At 37.3% G+C, this 21016-nt stretch overlaps 2 protein-coding genes across 3 annotated transcripts in view; both read left to right on the top strand.

Annotated features, from left to right (window-relative positions):
- The window catches only part of tspan18b (tetraspanin 18b), a 28178-nt gene extending 20527 nt beyond the window's left edge, over positions 1-7651 (top strand). Inside the window, exons 3-8 of the mRNA XM_048168632.1 lie at positions 2700-2894; positions 3462-3536; positions 3637-3735; positions 3843-4019; positions 6330-6413; positions 6830-7651. Of these exons, the coding sequence (XP_048024589.1) occupies positions 2700-2894; positions 3462-3536; positions 3637-3735; positions 3843-4019; positions 6330-6413; positions 6830-6877 (678 nt within the window). The 3' untranslated portion in view covers positions 6878-7651. The remainder of the gene's footprint in view (positions 1-2699; positions 2895-3461; positions 3537-3636; positions 3736-3842; positions 4020-6329; positions 6414-6829) is intronic.
- Positions 7652-8176: 525 nt separating this feature from the next.
- LOC125254165 lies at positions 8177-17015 on the top strand. Of its 2 annotated transcripts, XM_048168630.1 has the most exons (9): positions 8177-8576; positions 9319-9650; positions 9933-10970; positions 11100-11194; positions 11451-11501; positions 11642-12020; positions 12146-12322; positions 12457-12545; positions 12636-17015. In XM_048168630.1, exons 2-9 carry the CDS (start codon positions 9338-9340, stop codon positions 12660-12662), a joined length of 2169 nt encoding a protein of 722 aa, XP_048024587.1. In that variant the 5' UTR covers positions 8177-8576; positions 9319-9337; the 3' UTR covers positions 12663-17015. The 2 variants fall into 2 exon arrangements, with proteins under 2 accessions (XP_048024587.1, XP_048024588.1); XM_048168631.1 differs by having other exon boundaries at positions 8177-9650.
- Positions 17016-21016: the final 4001 nt, after the last annotated feature.

The following is a 21016-nucleotide window of genomic DNA, read 5'->3' as shown; positions in this document are numbered from 1 at the left end:
CCGTTGGTCGGCGCTTGAACATGTTGAGTTGGCATTTGTCGGGTCGTGGAATGTCTGAGACTTGACATACTGTAACCTGGTGATTGTCTGCATTGGTCGGCGTCTGTCACTGCAGTGTGTGAATTGACCTTTAAAAGGATAGTTCACCCAAAAAATAAAATTCTGTCATCATTTACTCAACCTCAAGTTGTTCCAAACCTGTATAAGCTTCTTTTTTCTGAAGAGATTATGAAGAATGTTGGTAATCGAATAGGTGACATTAGTAGCCATTAGTAGTAGCCATTGACTTCCATAGTAGGAAAATAAATACTATGGAAGTCAATGGCTACCATTAACTACGGAAGAGGATTAGGGCCAAGCAATAATAAAAAAATAAAACCATCTTGAGATTAAAGTTGTTAAATTTCGAGAAAAAAGTCAAAATAAAATGTTGAGAATAAACTCATTAAATTAAGAGAAAAAAATCGTTAAATTTCAAGAAAATAGTCGAGATAAAATGTTGAGAATAAACTCGTTAAATTACGAGAAAAAAGTCGTTAAATTCAAGAAAAACGAGATAAAATGTTGAGAATAAACTCGTTAAATTACGAGAAAAAAGTCGTTAAATTTCGAGAAAAAAGTCGAGATAAAATGTTGAGAATAAACTCGTTAAATTACGAGAAAAAAATCGTTAAATTTCGAGAAAAAAGTCGAGATAAAATGTTGAGAATAAACTCGTTAAATTACGAGAAAAAACTTGTTAAATTTCAAGAAAAAAGTCGAGATAAAATGTTGAGAATAAACTCATTAAATTACGAGAAAAAACTCATTACATTTCGAGAAAAAAGTTGAGATAAAATGTTGAGAATAAACATTAAATTAAGAGAAAAAAATCATTAAATTTCGAAAAAAAGGTCGAAATAAAATGTTGAGAATAAACTCATTAAATTACGAGAAAAAACGCGTTAAATTTCAAGAAAAAAGTCGAGATAAAATGTTGAGAATAAACTCGTTAAATTACGAGAAAAAAGTCGTTATATTTCGAGAAAAAAGTTGAGATAAAATGTTGAGAATAAAGTCATTAAATTACGAGAAAAAACTAGTGTAAATTTCAAGAAAAAAGTCGAGATAAAATGTTGAGAATAAACTCGTTAAATTACGAGAAAAAAGTCGTTAAATTACGAGAACAAATTCGTTAAATTATGAGAAAAAAAGTCGTTAAATTTCGAGAAAAAAGTCAAGATAAAATGTTGAGAATAAAGTCATTAAATTATGAGAAAAAAAGTCACAAATTCGTAATTTAACAACATTTTTCTCATAATTTAACAAATTTGTTCTCGTAATTTAACGAATTTGTTCTCGTAATTTAACAACTTTTTTCTCGTAATTTAATGTTTATTCTCAACATTTTATCTCGACTTTTTTCTCGAAATTTAATGATTTTTTTCTCATAATTTAACGAGTTTATTCTCAACATTTTATTTCGACTTTTTTCTCGAAATGTATTTTTTTATTATTGTTTGGCCCTAATCCTCTTCCGTAATTGTCTGGTTACCGACATTCTGCAAAATATCTTCTTTTGTGTTCAGCATTAGAAAAAAACTCATACAAGTTTAGAAAAACATGAGGGTGAGTAAATGATGACAACATTTTCATTTTTAGGTGAACTATCCCTTTTAGTTGCACTAAAAATAATAATAAAATTAAATTGAAAATTAAAATGAATAAAAAATATATTTATGTTACAAAATCTTGAAATTACATTATTTTGAGTCTTATATAAGATTTGTAGTCTTGTACAAGGTTTTTCAGTTGTTGCCGATTAAGTAAAAAATATACTAGAAATCATACTATTTTGGGTAAAAAAAATAAATAAAAAAACCCTCTTTGAAAAGGCTCAAGCCCCCTTGAAAAGGCCTACTATGGCCAAAAACAGCACCATAACAATTGGCTGGCAAGTGGGGAAGATGCAGAATGTCTGAAATTCAACAAATTGTTTCCTGTAATTTGTAGGGAATTGATTGTAGTGTGAAGGGTGTGTGAAGAGGCCCCATGTTAACTGCTCCAATCACAATGAAGATTTATTTGAGATTGCCTGGATCAATATTTGTAGCATTATTTATTGAATTAGTTATTAAGTGTTTACCTAAAGCTAAAGGGATGCTTCACACACACACACACACACACACACACACACACACACACACACAATAAAACTGTTGCCATTTACTCATTCCAAACCTGTATGACTTTCTGTCTTCTGTGGAACACAAAAGAAGGTACTTTTGAAGAATGTTGGTAACCAAACAGTTTTGGTTACTGTTCCATTGTATTGGACAAAAAAACATTTTGAGACATTTTTCAAAATATCTTTAACGTTCCACAGAAGAAAAAAATCGTACAGGTTTAGAACTAAACGAGGGTGAGTAAATAATGACAATTTTTGTGTGAACTTTGCCTTTAAATGTTAATCTTAAAATGTTTTGATGGGTCAAACTATTTGCATATGGTGACAAATGTTGCCGTATTACTTTGCCCTTTTGTCTATCCTGAGTAAACTTTCCTTATTTTATGTGTATATACTGAATAAGTTTAATGAAAATGGAATTTTACTTATCATGCAAATGAGCAGTTTTTTGTGTTATGTAGTAAAAAAGGACACAAACGTGACCGTAGTACTCTTAAATGGCTGTTTTTTCTTTCTCTCTCCATCTCCTCAGCTGGGCGGCTCCTTCCTCCTCGGTGTTGGGGTGTGGGTAGTGGTGGACCCCACAGGTTTTAGGGAGATAGTGGCAGCCAACCCCCTTCTCTTCACAGGCGTCTACATCATCCTGGCCATGGGGGGCATGCTTTTCCTGCTGGGGTTCCTGGGCTGCTGCGGAGCCATACGAGAAAACAAGTGTCTGCTGCTTTTTGTAAGTCACAGTACATAATGTTTCAAAAACACGTAACCAGTAAAGTTGGTGCCACTTACTGCAGGTTGAAATACAGTAGCAGAATCCGGTTGCCAGTCCTGTTTTATACTGCTAAACACATTCATCTTCAGTTAGGCTAAGTTCACACTTTCAGTTTTTGGGATTGACAACCTCATTTAATGTCCCGTTCAAACAGCAACTCAAAAACTGTCTGTATGAACATGCAACGGGAGTCAAGCCCATATTCTCTTATCACTAACCTTAAAGCGACAGTGACCAAAGTAATATCGTGATATCAAAGAATCTATGCACGATTTAGCAAATGGAGGGAAGGAAATAGTAAATCATGCACACAATTTAGCAAATTGAGGGAGCGAAATAGTAAATCATATGCACGATTTAGCAAATCTTATTCAAACCACCTCCTTCAACTGTCAGTCTGCTGTTTTTTGGCTGTCCAGACCTTAAAAAACCCATTTGGATGAAATCTGCTAATTTTTGTTAGCTGTGAATACGGTTGTCAGACCCAAACACTGACTGTGTGACAAAATCCTCCTCTCTCTGCAGTTCTTCATGCTGATCCTCATTATATTCCTGGCAGAGTTGGCGGCAGCCATTCTCGCCTTCGTCTTCCGGGAACATGTGAGTGACCGTGTCCATCATGTTGAGACGGATTTATGTTTTCAGTGTCGGTGTGCTGCTAATATCTCTAATATTTTTTTATTGGTGTATGTGTGTACAGCTGACCAGAGAATACTTTACTAAGGAACTGAAGAGGCACTACCAAGGCTACAACAACACCGATGTCTTCACATCAACGTGGAACGCCATTATGAACACAGTATGTCTCGTTTTTGTTCCCTAAACTACTGTAGATCAGCATTTACCAAACTTAGGTACCTGTTCATCGACACCCGTTCATCTTAACTCGTCTGTGCATCCCTCTAGTTTGACTGCTGTGGAGTGAACAGTCCCGAAGACTTCGAGGACAGCATCTTTAGGTTCATAAACCCCGGTGAAGTGGTGCCCGAGGCCTGCTGCCGTAGGAATAATCATCTCGGAGAAGTCGGCTTCAGCAACAGGGATGAATGCCTGTTAGGCAGCATGCTGTACCGGAACAACAAGGTGGGCTCTCATACTGCTGTATACGTCACATCCCCTCGGCCTGGTCTAAAGCTCTAGCTCAAATGTAACTAGAGCAGAAAAACAGGAAGAGGGGAATAGTGTTACCACTCAGCTTCAGCTCTCTCAATGCTGACTAGTGCTTTTCCATGTTCTCAGTGTCTGGGGAATGTGAGCGTGTGAGAGAGTTCTGTGAAAGCGAGCCGGGGCAGTAAAACTTGAGTAATAGTCATGCAGATCTGTATTAAAAAGTTACAATTGGACTTTCAGCTGAAGAACATTTTCTCATGTTCTGATTCTTGTATTGTGGACTCATCAAACAATGAAAATTTGGTCATTTGCTCACTTCCATGTATTCCAAACCCATATGAGCAGCATCTATGAAATACATTATTAGATATTTGAAGACTCTTCAGACAGTTCATAAAAAATCAAGAAAAAATTACACTATAAAAGAGTCCATATGACTTGTGTGCTATATTCCAAGTCATCTGGACTCATCTATTCACTAGCCATGTTTCCATCCACCCATTTTTATGCGCATTTTGGGATATCGCATAAAAAAATGCTGGATGGTGGATACACATAAATTTTAAAAATGCGCATAAAAAACTTATGTGCTCAATTGAGTCGGATAATTATATATCCGATAAGAAGAATGTGATGGAAACACATTTATCAAATAAATTCTGCAACAAAAAACTCGTGTGACTTTGCATCAACAGAGGATGTATTTGGATAACTGGACTGACTAATCACATTGCACAGCATCTCAAATGTTGTTTTAGTTGTTCTGAAATGCAGAAAGTCTGCCATCAGAATGATTCGGTTTAATTCCCTCCCAAAGCGTCTCACATGATTGCGTTCACAAACACCAGCATCCGAACGCAAGAGAACATGACGGCGTTTGTTGCGTTTCATCTGTGTTCTCTGAGACGCCAGTCATTTATGATGGTGGACAAAAGAGCCACAGTTTCTTCCCCGACTGCAGGAACTTTCCTTTATTATTATGTGCCAATTTCCCAGGAAGTGACAATTTTGTATGGAAACGCTGCTTTATTGGCAAATGTTTTATGCAATATTCCAATTTTGCGCAAAAGTTACGTTTCGTAACATTGGATGAAAACATAGTTATGATAAGACTGTCTTGAAAACAAATAATCCATCTTTTTTTTTTTATACATATATGTAACTGATTTTAAAAAGTTATGACCTGTCTTGAAGAAACAATTAGACTTGTAAGACTAGTTTAAGCAGTTTATGCAACCGGCCACAGATCATTGAGTCAATATGATTCTTTATTAAATCATCCAGTCCAGTTCAAATCTTCCAAGTCTCAAGTCAAATATATTTGTATAGCTCATTTCACAATAGACATTGTTTCAAAGCAGATTAATGCCTATAATGTCTATGATACCTTAGTGAGTTACCATGTTTTACGGCTTTGCAATATGCCGAAATATAAAGATGATACAAGTGATCTTCCAGATCTAGCTATATTGTATTTATGGTGTTGTCTAGCACATACACTGTGACACTCTTCTGCTCACCAAGGCTGCATTTATTTAATGGAAAATTCAGTAAAAACAGTAATATTGTGAAATATTATTACAATTTAAAAGATCTGTTTTCTATTTGAATACATTTAAAAAAAAAAAAAATGTTTTCTTGTGAGGGCAAAGCTGAATTTCACATCATTACTTAGGTCTTCAGTGTCACATGATCCTTCAGAAATCATTCTAATATGCTGATTTTCTGCTCAAGAATCATTTCTTAATATTGTCACTATTTAAAACAGTTTTTAATTTTTATGGAACTCATGATAAAAACTCCATGCAAAATTTTAGGGTAAGATTTTTTTAAAAATTAAATTAATATTTTACTTCAACAAGGATACATTCAATTGTTTAAAAGTGACAGTAAATACATTTATAATGTTACAAACAATATCTATTTCAAATAAATGCATGAATAAATAATCAATACTATTCATCAAAGATCTTAAAAAAATGCATCATGGTTTCTACAAAAATGTAAGCAGCAAAAACTGTTTTCAACATTTATATAATAAGAACCATTAATAACTGAGCACCAATAATAACTGATAATATTTAAGCACCAACAATAATTGATGATAACTAAGCACCAAATGGTCGAATATACTGCCCAAGTCATATGAGGGTTGTTTTTTTTAAATGTATTATTATTATTATTTAGCTTTCAAGACAACATGTAGGTGAGTAGATAATGCCATAATTTAACAAAACTGTATAAACTAAAATGTTTTTCTTATGTCTCTGTTTGGATCTGCAGGGCTGCTATTCAGCGGTTGTAGACTACTTTGAGATGTACATCTATGTTGCTGGTGCCCTGGCTATCGTTGTACTCACGATTGAGGTACAGTATTACATTATGTCCGTTTCATTGATATTATCTCAGAGAATTGACATGAGACAGACCTTGAAGAAATGGCCACAGATACACGAGTTTGAGTTTTAACAGAAGAGAGACAGTCCTTTTCTTTGAATCGCTGCTGCCCTCATGTGGTAATGTGCTGGAGGCAGACAGCTGAATCGAGAGACTGCAGAGAGAAGCAACTTGAAATCATCATGCTGTGTACAATACAAATTTAAAACAACTATGTTAATTTAGCAGAAAAGCTGAATAAAGCTTTTTTTTTTAACATGCAAGGGGCCCAAAGAATCAAACTGTCCCTTAAGATCTGTGACACAAAACTGTTTAAATGATTCATAATTGTTTGTTTACTTTCCTATGATTGAACATTAAAAGGTTTGTGTTTCTTTTCTCAACAGCTTTTTGCCATGGTGTTTGCCATGTGTCTGTTCAGGGGAATCCAATAGATCAAGTTCACCGAAAGACTTTTTCGAAAAAGGAAAACACCTCAAAAGAAAACTGAACCACTTTTCAAAGAATGTTTTACTCCATTTTATATCTCTAAAACGATTAAGGAACAACAACAAAAAAAGAAAAAAGAAAAAAAAAGAATCATTGACCTGTACTTCACAGCTGGACCTTTGAGGTACAAGGTAACAAAAATAAAACATTGACGAAAAAAAAGAACATTCTTTGAATACTAAGAAGATTTAATGGGCTTTTTGTCAGAAAGTCCATGCGTAATTTCGACCAGGTGTTAAATAGACCAGATAAAGCCTGAAAAACAGATGAAGAAGGTGCTGCACTGATTTTGGATGAAGAATATTTATACTGAGTAATGCTGGCTTGTTTGTATAGGCTTTTGTGCTTTTAGTAAAAAAGAAAAAAAACAACAACACACCAAACCACTTTCCTCTCACCAATACATTACCACAGTCATTGAATGCAAGCTTTCACAAGCACATTATATTAGTGTTGTATAGTCATGTGAATTTCCATTTTTATCTGTTCCTGTGTGTGTGTGTGTGTGTGTGTGTGTGTGTGTGTGTGTGTGTGTGTGTGCGTGTGCGTGTGTGTGTGTGTAGGATGAATGTACCTCTTTCCTGCTTGAAGACCAGCATTATTTTTTTTTTCGTATTGTGATGTTTATTGCAATAGTAATTCTATGTGATTTTAGCTGAAATTGATGTGTATGCATTTGTATTGAAGATAAGACTAACATTAAAGGAATCTCTGATGAACCTTTTGTTTAGTGTCTCTAAATAAATCATGCCTTTGGGAGTCCAAGGTTTAGTTTAATGGTTTCCACAACCAAAACATAAATAACATTGTGGCTGTACATACATCATGAAATATTATAGGTCTGCATGGATGCGTGTTTTTTGACCTGCCACAGCAGACCAACAAGATGACATAAATTCTTTATTTTATACCTTCACGTATTTGCCTCTATATATATATATATATATATATATATATATATTGTATTAGTGTACAACTTTTCCTAGTCCTAAAACTTTTAACAAGTGACCACATTATTAATATGTCCTATTTTTTGAAACCCAAAAAAGCTTTTGTTGTTGTTTTTAATTGTTTTGATTGACAAGTGTGTTTGTGGTATATTCTTTTTATGCCATAGGTGTTTATTTTAAATTTAAGTGTGGCTTAAGTATTTGGTTTACTGTTATGACATGCAAAAGTAACCATTTGTCATCTCAAATACATTCTTTAATACATTTTGATATTATTACCGTATTGTATGTCTATCAATACATCTCGACGGATTTAGATGTGTCGAAGTGGTTGGCAGTATTTTGTATTTGTATTTTGCATTTTGTATTTTATTTATATAGCACCAATTTAATACAACGTTAGTTGTCCAAAGTGCTTCACAGTGCCAAGAGCAAACAAAAGTATAAATAAAAACAAATAAAACAATGTAAAACACACACATAACATATTAAACATCACTCTCCATAATTAGAATTTGCATTCAGACTTAAGCAAATGTGATTTTAACAGATAAAGATTTGATGGATCTAATAGCGACTCGATCACCTTTGTGTTTGTATTTTGTCTTAGCAACGGCAAGTCGATATTTGTTTTCAGATCTCAAGGATCTGGGCGGAGTAACGTTACACGTTACACTGTGACCATCCTAGACAGGTAAATAGGCGCTAAATTGTGAATGGCCTTAAAAACAAGTACGAGAATCTTAAGAACAATGCGATAACGTACTGGCAACCACTTCATTGAACCTAGTAACACAGTTATTCAAAATAACTAGGACAGTACAATACCAGCTTTTATAAATGGACAGTTACTGGTTAAAGTAGCCTAACCTTATGTGTTTTGTAAATGGTCCTCGATTAAAGTACAAGCCAGATATAATCACAGCGCTCGAAACAAGGTTGTAACACTTTTGAAATGACAAAACCTTAGAAGACTGATTAGATACTTATATTTCACGTGCTAAGTAATGAATTATGGTTTTGTGTTTAAATACAAGAATAAGCTCGCGACATTATTTACAGTTTGAATGATGCACTTACATGCAACCGATTTGAAGCGACAAAAAATGAATCACAAATCGTTTATTCATCAAACAGGGCGTGGCATGATGAATCCCCAAATAAATCTTCGCGTTTTTCACGCAAAAGTTCAAGAATCGCTCTCTGCTCCTTCAAAAAGTAGCTACAGTAACACATTTGCACTGTGAATTAGCGCTGAGGAGAAGCCACGCCCACGTAGTGGTTCGAACCAATAGGGTACTGGCTTTGGTACTGTCGAAATTAGCATAGAAACACACGTTCATGAACTGGCAGAACGTTACAGAGTTCTATAATGTTATCATAATGTATGTGTAAGCATGTGGGCAAAAACTAGCCTTACTTTGCTCATCCTGCAGCTCACTCACAACAGCGAATATGGGACAACTCAATTCATGTTGTAAGCCAGCAATAAAGGATTGTGATAGTGTGTACAAATACTGTACACCAGCACAATCTTCCACAAGTAAAGTGGAAAACCATCCACATCCAATTGTGGATGGTAAAAAAGAGAGAGGAAGGAAGGAGGATGCTTTTAAAAAGAAGAGAAGGTTTTGGAAGTGGGCCTTTTCTCATCGAAGAGGTGGCAAAAAATACCTCAAGACCACCTCAGGTCAGGGTAGTGAGGAAAACCAGGATACTGAGGCAGCCGAAACACCTTCAGACGGTCCATCTGCAAGAAGTTCTGATGGTAAATAACATGACTATGTTATAAGAATCTGTAACTTACACACTGAAAAAAAAAAAAAAAGTTGCTTATCAGAATTCTGATATTCAGAACATGACATTTATTTTACACATGACACAAGACTTTAACAAATAGAAATAATTCATTTATTTTAATATGAAATTCTGAATGTCGATATGAAATATTTAATGAAAGCCTTTCATTAATTACAATAAGTATCTTAGTTGCAGTGATCAGTATCCAATATTTGCAATATTTAACTTTTGGTATCATTCTCCTATTTAGATCATATTTTTCTCCAGCATGCCATCCTAACTGTAGAGAACCATGATCGTCAAGATCTTTGTACCAGTAATCCTAAAGTCCTTCCCACTGGCCAGCCTGAGGCTGATGATAATTGCCTCCATCTTACAGTTCGCGAATGGAGCGACAACGTCCTCCCCACTCCAATCCACTCTGCTTTTGACTGGAGCACTGATGTCCTCCCCGCTCCAGTCTGCTCTGCATCTGATTGGAGTGCTGATGTCCAACCCACTCCACTTCACTCCACGCCTGATTGGAGCGCTGACATCTTTCCCGCTCCTGACAGCTCTGCATCTGACTGGGGCGCCAATGTCGAACCTACTCCAGTTTGCTCTGCGCCATATTTGAGTGTCAATATCTTTCCCACTCCTCTCAGCTCTCAGTCTGATTCAAGCACTGATATTCTCCCTGCTCCTGTCCACTCTGTGCCTGACTGGAGCACTGATGTCTTCACTGCTTCTGTCCACTCTCCATCTGAATGGAGCTCCAACATTTTCCCCGCTCCTGTCCACTCTGGGTCTGACTGGAGTCTCGATGTCCTCCCCGCTCCAGTCTGCTCTGCATCTTATTGGAGTGCTGATGTCCAACCCACTCCACTTCACTCCACGCCTGATTGGAGTGCTGACATCTTTCCCACTCCTGACAGCTCTGCATCTGACTGGAGCGCCGATGTCGAACCCACTCCAGTTTGCTCTGCGCCAGATTTGAGTGTCAAAATCCTTTCCACTCCTCTCAGCTCTCCATGTGATTCAAGCACTGACATTCTCCCTGCTCCTGTCCACTCTGTGCCTGACTGGAGCACCGATCTCTTCACTGCTTCTGTCCGCTCTCCATCTGATTGGAGCCTCAATATTTTCCAGACACCAGCGCCTACTGCATCTGACTGGAGTGTCAACATCCTTCAAGCTCCAGCCAGATCTGTGTCGGACTGGAGTGTTGATGTTCTGCAAACATCAATCAGTACAACAGAGGACCTTGTGTCTTTTGAGAATGATGGGGAAGTGGCGACGAGAATTGAGGGTCAGTTTACTGGCACAACACACATTTTTGATTACAATATGTGCAAATAGTACCACCATTTTATGTCTTCTTCTGGACATTGTCTTTCCTGTCCTGATGAAATGTCACTGCTTGTTTATATTTTAACAGTTATCAATTCTCAACACTACAAAATTGGCAATTTGCTGGGTGAAGGATGTTTCGGAGCAGTATATGAAGGGAGTCGTTTGGAAGATGGCGTCAAGGTTTCCTCTTTTTTGTACTAACAATATTTAGTTAGAAAATCATTTAGTCTTATCCTCATCCTTGTGATATCTCACTCTATCCTTTACAAAGCCTCTTAGTGTATCATATGTCCACTGATTAGAGCACCTGTAAAACTAGTCAGACTGACAAAACATGCTCTACATAATTTTAAAATCATGCATGGAATTTAAATCTTTCAAACTTTACGTGAAATTTTACATAAATCCCTCTTTTGGTTTGTTTTTTGTTCTACAGGTAGCAGTGAAATTTGTTACAAAGACGGAGAATGTGGTTTATATCAGCATTGTAAGTAGGCTGTGTTTTTTCTCAGTTACTGTTTTCAGTTTCACACCTCTTATATTAATATAAACTACATAGACAAATTGTCTACAGATTCCCTATTTGGGAAACCACCTCCAAATACCAAAAAATTTTCTGTCTTCTAGCCGGGGCATCCCAAACCCCTCCCAGTGGAGGTTGCTCTGTTGATTCTTGCCAATGAAGGTCCCAGAGTTTCTGAGATCATCGAACTCCTGGACTGGCAGGATCGACCCGACGATTACATCATGGTCTTAGAGCGGCCCTCACCTTGCGAGGACTTGTTTGGTGTCGCAGAGCGCCACGGAGGCTTCATCGATGAGGAGTTAGCACAGGTTGTCATGAGGCAGGCAACCCACGCTGCACTCATGTGCTGCCAACGTGGTGTGCTACATGGCGACATCAAACTCGAGAATCTGCTGTTTAACGAGGACACCTTTGAAGTAAAGCTGATCGACTTCGGGTGCGGTGATCTTCTTGTGAACTCACCATATAATTTGTTTATAGGTACGTATTATCCTTCAGATTCTCAATCTATTGTGTCAAGTCAGGAGCATCAAATCTTTTCTCTTTTTTTTTTCTTTTTTTTGGTAATGCACACTTGCACATCAGACTAAATTTCTTTGATTCAGGCACAGATCTGTACTGCCCGCCTGAGTATACAATGGAGGGACAGTACCATGGCGAGCCAGCGACAGTGTGGTCGCTTGGTGTACTATTGTTTGCATTGGTGTGTGGGGATTATCCATCCAACACTGACCTGGATGTCATCAATGCAAATCTCTGGTCCAAATCTGGCTTATCAAAAGGTGAGCACTTTATTACAGCTAAATGGCTGAATTCAGCTAATTCTGAATTAAAAATATTTCATCACTGAGAATAACATTATCAAAGAGAGAAGAAGTGAAGTTTAAGGTAATAATCTCTCCTATCTTTTATACAGAATGCTGCCATTTGATTGGTTGTCTCCTGCAATATAATCCTGAGCAGCGGATTCAGTTAGACAAGATCCTCCTTCACAACTGGCTTAAGGTATTAAAACTTTATCTATTGTGAAAGCTAAAGTTGCCCATTCAAATCTGTTCTAGTTGTAATATATTAACAGAGTAAACTTTGTTTCAGGTCACAGACGTGGAGGTGACACTGTAAATAGGGTCATTAAAATGACAGGAACCTTTCAGGCTGCTCCTTTCACAGCTGCCCCAGATGTTCTTGTCAAAGCCAGTACACCAAAGTACAACTCTCTTCCAGAGTCCCAGTGCATCCTGCACCCTGTCCCATCTGCTGTCTTGGCTGCCCCAGGCCTAGAGCTCCCTTTAATGGCTGCAACCTAAGCAGTGCCCAAGACCACCCCAGTCCAGATCCCTCATGATAGCCTCCCCAGATGTTAATGCTACTGCCCCCAAAGAGACGGCAGTGGCATTAACATCTAGGGCAACTTCAGAGTTCTTTGTCATAGTCTGCTTGCTCCCTGAGTTGCCGTCTCAGCTGCACCATCCTCAGAGCTCCCTCTTTCAGTCTCCTGGTCTCAAAGTTCCAGTCCTAGAGAAATTAGCCAGTGCCCAACACCACTCCAGTCCAAAAGCTCTCTCTTTCTCTTGCCATCCAGATCCCAAAGGATCCATCTGGCCTCTCCAGATGTTAATGCCACTGCCGCCAAATAGACAGCAGTGGCATTAACATCTGGGGTATCATCAGAGTATGAATGGTCCCTGAGTTGTTGCCTCAACTGCCCCAGAGTTCCCTTTCTTTGCCACCTTGTACCAGAGCTCCAGTCCCAGATAAACTAGCCAGTGCTCAAGACCACCCCAGTCCAAGAGCTCTCTCTCTCTTTCAGGCCATCTAGATCCCTCATGATGCCCTCCCCAGATGTCAGTGCCGCCTGCCCCAAAGAGACAGCAGTGGCATTAACATCTAGGGCAACTTCAGAGTTCTTTGTCATAGTCTGCTTGCTCCCTGAGTTGCCGTCTCAGCTGCACCATCCTCAGAGCTCCCTCTTTCAGTCTCCTGGTCTCAAAGCTCCAGTCCTAGAGAAATTAGCCAGTGCCCAACACCACTCCAGTCCAAAAGCTCTCTCTTTCTCTTGCCATCCAGATCCCAAAGGATCCATCTGGCCTCTCCAGATGTTAATGCCACTGCCGCCAAATAGACAGCAGTGGCATTAACATCTGGGGTATCATCAGAGTATGAATGGTTCCTGAGTTGTTGCCTCAACTGCCCCAGAGTTCCCTTTCTTTGCCACCTTGTACCAGAGCTCCAGTCCCAGATAAACTAGCCAGTGCTCAAGACCGCCCCAGTCCAAGAGCTCTCTCTCTCTTTCAGGCCATCTAGATCCCTCATGATGCCCTCCCCAGATGTCAGTGCCTCCAGCCCCAAAGAGACAGCAGTGGCATTAACATCTAGGGCAACTTCAGAGTTCTTTGTCATAGTCTGCTTGCTCCCTGAGTTGCCTTCTCAGCTGCACCATCCTCAGAGCTCCCTCTTTCAGTCTCTTGGTCTCAAAGCTCCAGTCCTAGAGAAATTTGCCAGTGCCCAACACCACTCCAGTCCAAAAGCTCTCTCTTTCTCTTGCCATCCAGATCTCAAAGGATCCATCTGGCCTCTCCAGATGTTAATGCCACTGCCGCCAAATAGACAGCAGTGGCATTAACATCTGGGGCATCATCAGAGTATGAATGGTCCCTGAGTTGTTGCCTCAACTGCCCCAGTGTTCCCTTTCTTTGCCACCTTGTCCCAGAGGTGACACTCACTCCCGCATTCTCTCTTGGGCCATCCTGATCCCAAAAGGTCCAATCATAGCTTCCTCCTTTCAGAGATCCTGGTTGCTGTCCTGGCTGTCACAGTTCCAGGGCTCCCTGTCTCTGCCACCCCAAGCCTGCACTGGGCTCTATTGTAAATAAACAGATGATATGCATAAACTGAATGATTGTTTCTATAACAACAGTATTACTAATGCTCAATTAAATGATTTTTGTCTGGGATTTTAAACATTTACCCTCAGAGAAGAAGCATGCAGCTCACCTGGAAGCAGTTCACCTGGAAGCAGGTAATTATTTCAGAAAAGGTCAAGTGACTCTACTGAGCCCACACCACGTCTTTCATGTTTTTTTTTTCCCAAAGTGGGTATTTAATAGATCTAAACATTCAGGTTTTGACATACACATTCAGCATTAAATAACTTGATCTAACTGCAAATGTGAAATGTCTAAAGTGAGCTTATAAGGCACTTTTGTGCCATTAAAGCCCGCCTCTGTATAAATTCACCTGACCTGCATGCCTTTGTTCCTCTAGAGTACTTATAGGAAACCCATACCTGATTTAATGAAGTCAACAGACCACATTAAGACAAATGTCGTCGGTATTTCAGTGTTGGAGTGAGTAATAGGATTTGGCCTAGAGTAGGAGTGTTTGAATGTTTCTAGCCATTTTGACATTTATATAGAAACAACTATATGTGAGGACTAAGTTACATTTCTTTTAACTGCTAATTTTCACAGGTAGGTGGTATATTTTCAAAACTCTTTGTACAAAACTGATCACACGTAGCAGCTAATCAGTAACTCAAAACTTGCTATTGTTCTTGCATTAAGCTTGTGCTGTGCATGTTTCTGAAATCTGACAGATTTTTCTGAGAAAAAAAAACACAAAACAATATCTTCTGTGCTAGGCTGTGGCAAACGAGTAAAAAGAACGTGGTTACAACTTCAGTAGAATTATAATAATATTCTTTGTAGATACAGCCCAGGTTTGTTGCTTTTGTGAATTCTTTGTTTTTATATTACCTGTAAATTTGCTGAGGAGATGTCTGCTGCCCTCATGTGGCTGTGAGATGAAGCACAATTATTTCACACCACCGTTAAAAGGTACATTGCAGTTAGCAAAGCCTTATAAAATAAAATAAAATAAAATAATATTCCTGTAATATGATCATACTTCTGCAGATTGTTAGAAATGGAAAATAGATCACTTTGGATGTCTTCTGAGAGATCATGGCTCATGGATCTCATGGAAATTCTGCATCATTTTCCTTGAAAGCAAAGGTTTCTATTTGTCTATTTTTGGGGGAACCATCCCTTTAATTTCATACACACAATGAAGGCAGCTCATATGAAAGTTAATAGTATTGCGTAAAAAAGAAAAAAACATTTTAAATCTTTTGCAACATCTTGAAAAGTAAGAAATGGGCAGCGTTTCATGGCCTAATAGACTTTTTTTTTTTACTCTGAAACACTATGGACAGTGTGTGTGCAAGGAAGATTTAAATAATGTGATCTAGTGGATTAAACAGCCAATAAAGTGGCAGTATTTTCCAGGTACAGAACCTTCCTGACATATAAAACAGAGTTTTTTGTACTTTTCTCCTATTTTCTGCATTCTATCACCCTACACTTTGTCTTAAGTCGTACAAACTCCTTTATCTTTGTCTGCGTTTGGTTTTCTGTTTGTGCGTGTGAGAAGGAGAGAGTTTAGCAAAGCCCAAGGGACTGAAACTCTGCCAGAAATGTAAGAAGAGCGAAGGGATTGGACCGTTCAGGGAGTGAGAAAGTAAAAATGGGTTGTGCAAGTGCCAGACATCTTCCCTGATGGATTCATTTGGGAGAGATCCAGCCTCATCTGGAAGGCTGTCAGGTCCCACTGGAGGTTTTATTGGGTGACAAGCATTGTGTTGGCTGTCTCTTTACAGCTCTGGATGCAGACCAAAACCGTTGCTCAACTCAGAAGACGACAAATTTTGCTCTTTTTAGTCCTGTGAAATATGCTGAACTCTGGCACTTAGCCTGTGAAATGCTCATTTTATGTAGTGCATCCATTTTCTCCATGTTTTTAACAACTTTTAAGAATGGAATGAGGGACCACAGCCTGCAAATCTATCGAATGCTTAAATTTCAATATGCATCCTTGCCAATAGATGACCTACTTGACATGCAGGCACAAATTTGAATTCCTCTGTATGGATATAAATATAATGGATTAAAATATGATCCTATTGGAAAGCAGTTTAACGTTGTTGGGAACTGTTCGTTCGCTGAGGAGCAATTTGCATGTAAATCATTCTTCCTTTTTTCACACCATTTCTCTGGTTCAGATGATGACTAATGCCATTTTTTTGCTATGTGACATGATTGTATATTGAAATTCATGCATTCCAATGATTAACTAGTCTGTATTTTTATGCAGAAACAATTAGTCATAAGCTCAAACTACTCAAAAAGGGGTGATTTGACTTGACAACAGTACACTTTTTTGAGTTTGAAATGCAAACTATTGTCTTCTCAACTAGAATAAAATAAAGTAGGCATGTTTGTAACAGCTTTGAATGCGTTTAGGTTGGTTGCAAGTGTTTCCGTAATCATTTAAATTTATTTCAAGATAGACACTATTATACAGCAATAGCATGGTATGTTCGTATTTTACATCAGCTTGTTATTGCCTGAATTTCATGAGACACATACAGTACAAACTTGTACAGTATTTTCAGGACAGAATTTAATGACAGTTTTACAAAAGAAAATTAGTTGTGTTATCAAGAATAACAACCAAACCAGGAGAACTATATCACTCAATAAATCCAAACACACATAGTAAGTAAATCACCGTATTATTCAAAGTGCATTCTGTACAAACACAAAGAACTGATGATAATATATTTTAACTGCATGTCTCAGTAGTATTTAAACTGAGGAAGTAATAGAGGAGCAAGAAAAAAAAAAACACAGTTTTGCCCTCTCTGAATATAGAAAATACAATGACCTCTCTCTGTTACATTCTGTCTCCAACATTTAGAAGTGGAAAGACCAGTTGATTTTTGAACTTGAAATTGAACGAAGCTCTAGCTATTTTCAATCAGGAAGTCTGTAAAGTGCTTTTTTCCACTGATTTACAAAATGAAATTTCTCTAATCATAATCGATTTAATATACTGTGCTATCTTATTAGATGTAGAGCTGCACAATTCTGGATAAAATGAGAAATCACGATTTATTGATTTCAAATAGAGATCACGATTCTCCCACGATTCTGAATATAAGCTAAACAAAATAACATGACTACTAGAGGATGTAACAAAATATTAATTGCTGGGAAAAATGTTTAATTAATTTGAATGAATTATAAAAGAAATGGTTTGAATGTATTCAATGACTCATTAATAAATACTTGTTTCATTACTGGATGAATCTGTGTTTTTGAATGAATCTTTTGAGTGAATGATTCAATGACAAACACATTTTTTAACAGTCACTTGTCGCCACCTAGTGTCGTAAGATGTAATTAAAACACCGTTATTTGAAGTGCCAAGTTAGTTTCAAAAGGTAGTTTGCTGTATCGTAGACATCAGTGTTTATATCCTAACTTTAAACTTTTATCTCAGTACTTCTGTGATAATTTGAATATTTGTAACACAGAAATAACTAATGTGTGGTTCAAAACTGCTCTCTCTGGCTCAGCGCAACAGCACAAACACAAATTTAAATGTTCAGGTATGATTTTGTCAAAGGTTTAATAGATACGGGCAAATCGTTGTCATTAATAAATCGTGTGGGTGTTTGAATCGAGATTGTGATCTATTTACTTTAATCATGCAGCTCTAATGAGATGTTTAAAAATTGACTAAACGCCTGTTCACACCATGAACGATAACTATAACTATATTAGCGTCCACACCAGCGAACGATATTGTTATGTTTATTCTAAGCGCGTGCTGCAGTTTTGTCTCCTGCAGCTTTAAATTCTCAAGCTCTTTAAAGCAGGATGGATTCTGATTGGCTGTCAATAGGCACTTTTCCACCGTTGGGCCAAACGATTCTAAGAATGGTAAAGAATGATTCTAGTTATATTTTCATTTGGGATTCCTTGACTAATTATAACCTATTTCACTATTGTATGATGTTTATTACATTAAGTGCACAAACAACAGGCTTGAAATATAAAATGAATGCCTATGTATTGCATAATAAAACAAACTGGAAACATAACCATGCCTTAAAATGTATTTTTTTATAAGGATAAGGATTGTTGCAACATACTATGTTCACAATAATAGAAATGTGGTACAGTAATACTATAATACATTTGTAATAAATTAATTGTCATGCTAAGTACATACAAACATTAATTTGAAACATGTAATTGGGAACTATATTGGAAGCAAAAATCATACCTAATATAATATAAGCTAAGCTAGCAGGCTAATCAGGTAGTGTATGCTATGTTAGTACAAAAGCTAAATAAAAATAAACCGTAAGCATGAGAAATGCTTCATTTCACAACCTACAGCTTCAGTTATATACTATTATATGAACCATGTCATTTAAAAGACATTAATGGTCATTATAACACATTTTAAACACTATAAACACTATAATTATAATCAGGTGCTAAAAATGCTACCCATTAAAAGCCTGTTGAACCAATGGGATCACATGGGGTCCTAAAGGAGACTCGATTTCTGGGGGGACTCGATTTCTCACCACACCGGATCAAGGAATGGAACGGTTAAGCAAAGAGAACGACGGTTTGACCCAACATTGGAAAAGCAGCTAAAGTTTTTATTGTGGAAAAGTGATTCCAACTATATCTTTCTCTGTGCTATTTTTATATTTAGAACGATTTTTAGAACTATATCTTTATCGTTGTCATTATAGTTTTCGTGTTTTGTGTGAACAGGCCTTAGATGATCAGTTTAGTCATAAATTTAGTTACAACTTGAATTTACCTTTCTCAAAAATGACAAAAAAATAATTGAGTTTGCAGCACATTATTGACCACGAACCCTAATGGCGCCAATCCTAGAGTCTCTTCTCACACTTCATGATAACCAGGGGTTTTGTGCGATGACCCACCCTGCAGCGGGAGAAACTAGACCTTTTGTTGGTGCAAAGGAACTGATGCAGCGTCAAGCCAGGAAATTAATGAAGTTAGGCTTATGTTCCAACCGATAGAGCTGTGTCCCGTTAACACAAAACAAACACAACATTCCACCATTTATCTGGAAACAATGTCCTATTACCTCTGGTTTAGAGAATGTGGCTGTGATTAAAGGGAGTATTTCTGGAGCTTGAGCTGGACAGAATCTGCCTGTTTGACATATCAAGAATGAAGCGGACCAAACCTGGTACTTCACTGGCTAATATAGAATGGCTCTCACCATTTGATGAGTCCTTTGGCTGAGTAAGAATTCAACTCTCTGCAAAATGTCCCACATTGGATGGGTGGGAAGCACTCATTCTTCTAATGTTTTATTATTCCTCTGTATTCTGCTCCATCTTGACTGAATTGTTTAAGCCTGGTGCATATGAACTGATACCAGAGATGTCTTCTTAAGCCTTACTAAAAACTTGTCCTGCTCAGGTATTTAATTTAAATAATTCAGACAAGAAGATGAGTGCAATTTCGCTATTTTATCTAATAATATTTCATATGTGGAGCAGTTTTACTGCTGTGGCTTGGATTACACAAAGCATAGATATTTAGATATTTAGCCCGTATTTAGGAGGCTTAAAGGGACTGAAAAATACAATCATTTACTCACTCTCTTGTCAGTCTAAATCTGTATGACTTTCTTTCTTCAATGGAAAACAAAAAATTATAACTGTTTTTGCCCATACAATGAGAGTTAGTGGGGTCCAAACAACACTGGGCCTCAGTAGCCAGGTTTCCATAACAGATTTGTGCAAAACATTTGCAATAATTTCTAAATGTCGATAAAAAACTATTGAGAAATGACAGTGATGTTATGTGACTAAAACGTAATTTTTCCTCTCACGATAAGTCATTCCAAAAAACATGGCAATGGATCTTAGTAGGTTCATCACACTAGCCATTATTTTTAATCGAAGGAGACGTAGGCATGTTATCCAAGCATTAATGGCAAGGAAAGCCCTTTATGAGGTGTTTCTGGGTGTTTCTCCCAACTATCTACTTTATGGTCTTGGTAAATTGTGGCATTTTTGTTTAGAATCCAGTATTCCTATAAATTTGTCTTTTATGTCTCGTCTTTGTGTCCATCTTTAAAGAATGATCGACTTTTACAAACGCCAGGTGACCTGTAAATGCGGAAAAATGGTTTCCATTGCAGTTTTGCGAAATATTCCTTTTTCGAGTCGCCACCTCATGTGAGCGTAAAAACGTTTTTGTGATATATGGGAGTTTTTTTGTGTGAAATTGGCGTTTCTATTGGGCGTATTTTCAATTTGCAACTTAAATTTGTGCAATTTCAAGGCTAATAGAAACGCAGCTAGTGACTTTCGTGTGTGTGTGTGTTTCACAGAATAAAAAGTTATACAGCTTTGAAACAAAATGAGAAAAAAAAAATATGGGTTTTTTTTTTGGTTGAACCTTTAAGATAATCCATAATCTCTTATAAAAACCAATTTTGTTCAAAATTTTGGGGTCAGTGAGATTTTCAAAAGAAATGAATACTTTTCTTCAGCAAGTATCCATTAAAAGTGACAGTAAATACTTTTTCTCTGTTACAAAAATGAAATAAATGCTGTTCTTTTGAAT

This window comes from Megalobrama amblycephala, linkage group LG19, assembly GCF_018812025.1.
Source record: "Megalobrama amblycephala isolate DHTTF-2021 linkage group LG19, ASM1881202v1, whole genome shotgun sequence".
Taxonomy (NCBI): domain Eukaryota; kingdom Metazoa; phylum Chordata; class Actinopteri; order Cypriniformes; family Xenocyprididae; genus Megalobrama; species Megalobrama amblycephala.
Note: the sequence above shows the minus strand (reverse complement) of the source record. Positions and strands in the feature narration are given on the sequence as shown.

Coding starts and splice junctions, on each gene's coding strand:
- LOC125254165 (XM_048168630.1), top strand. CDS start 9,338: ATGGGACAACTCAATTCATGTTGTAAGCCAGCAATAAAGGATTGTGAT. Junction 9,651..9,932: donor ATCTGCAAGAAGTTCTGATG/GTAAATAACATG, acceptor TCTCCTATTTAG/ATCATATTTTTCTCCAGCAT. Junction 12,021..12,145: donor ACCATATAATTTGTTTATAG/GTACGTATTATC, acceptor TCTTTGATTCAG/GCACAGATCTGTACTGCCCG.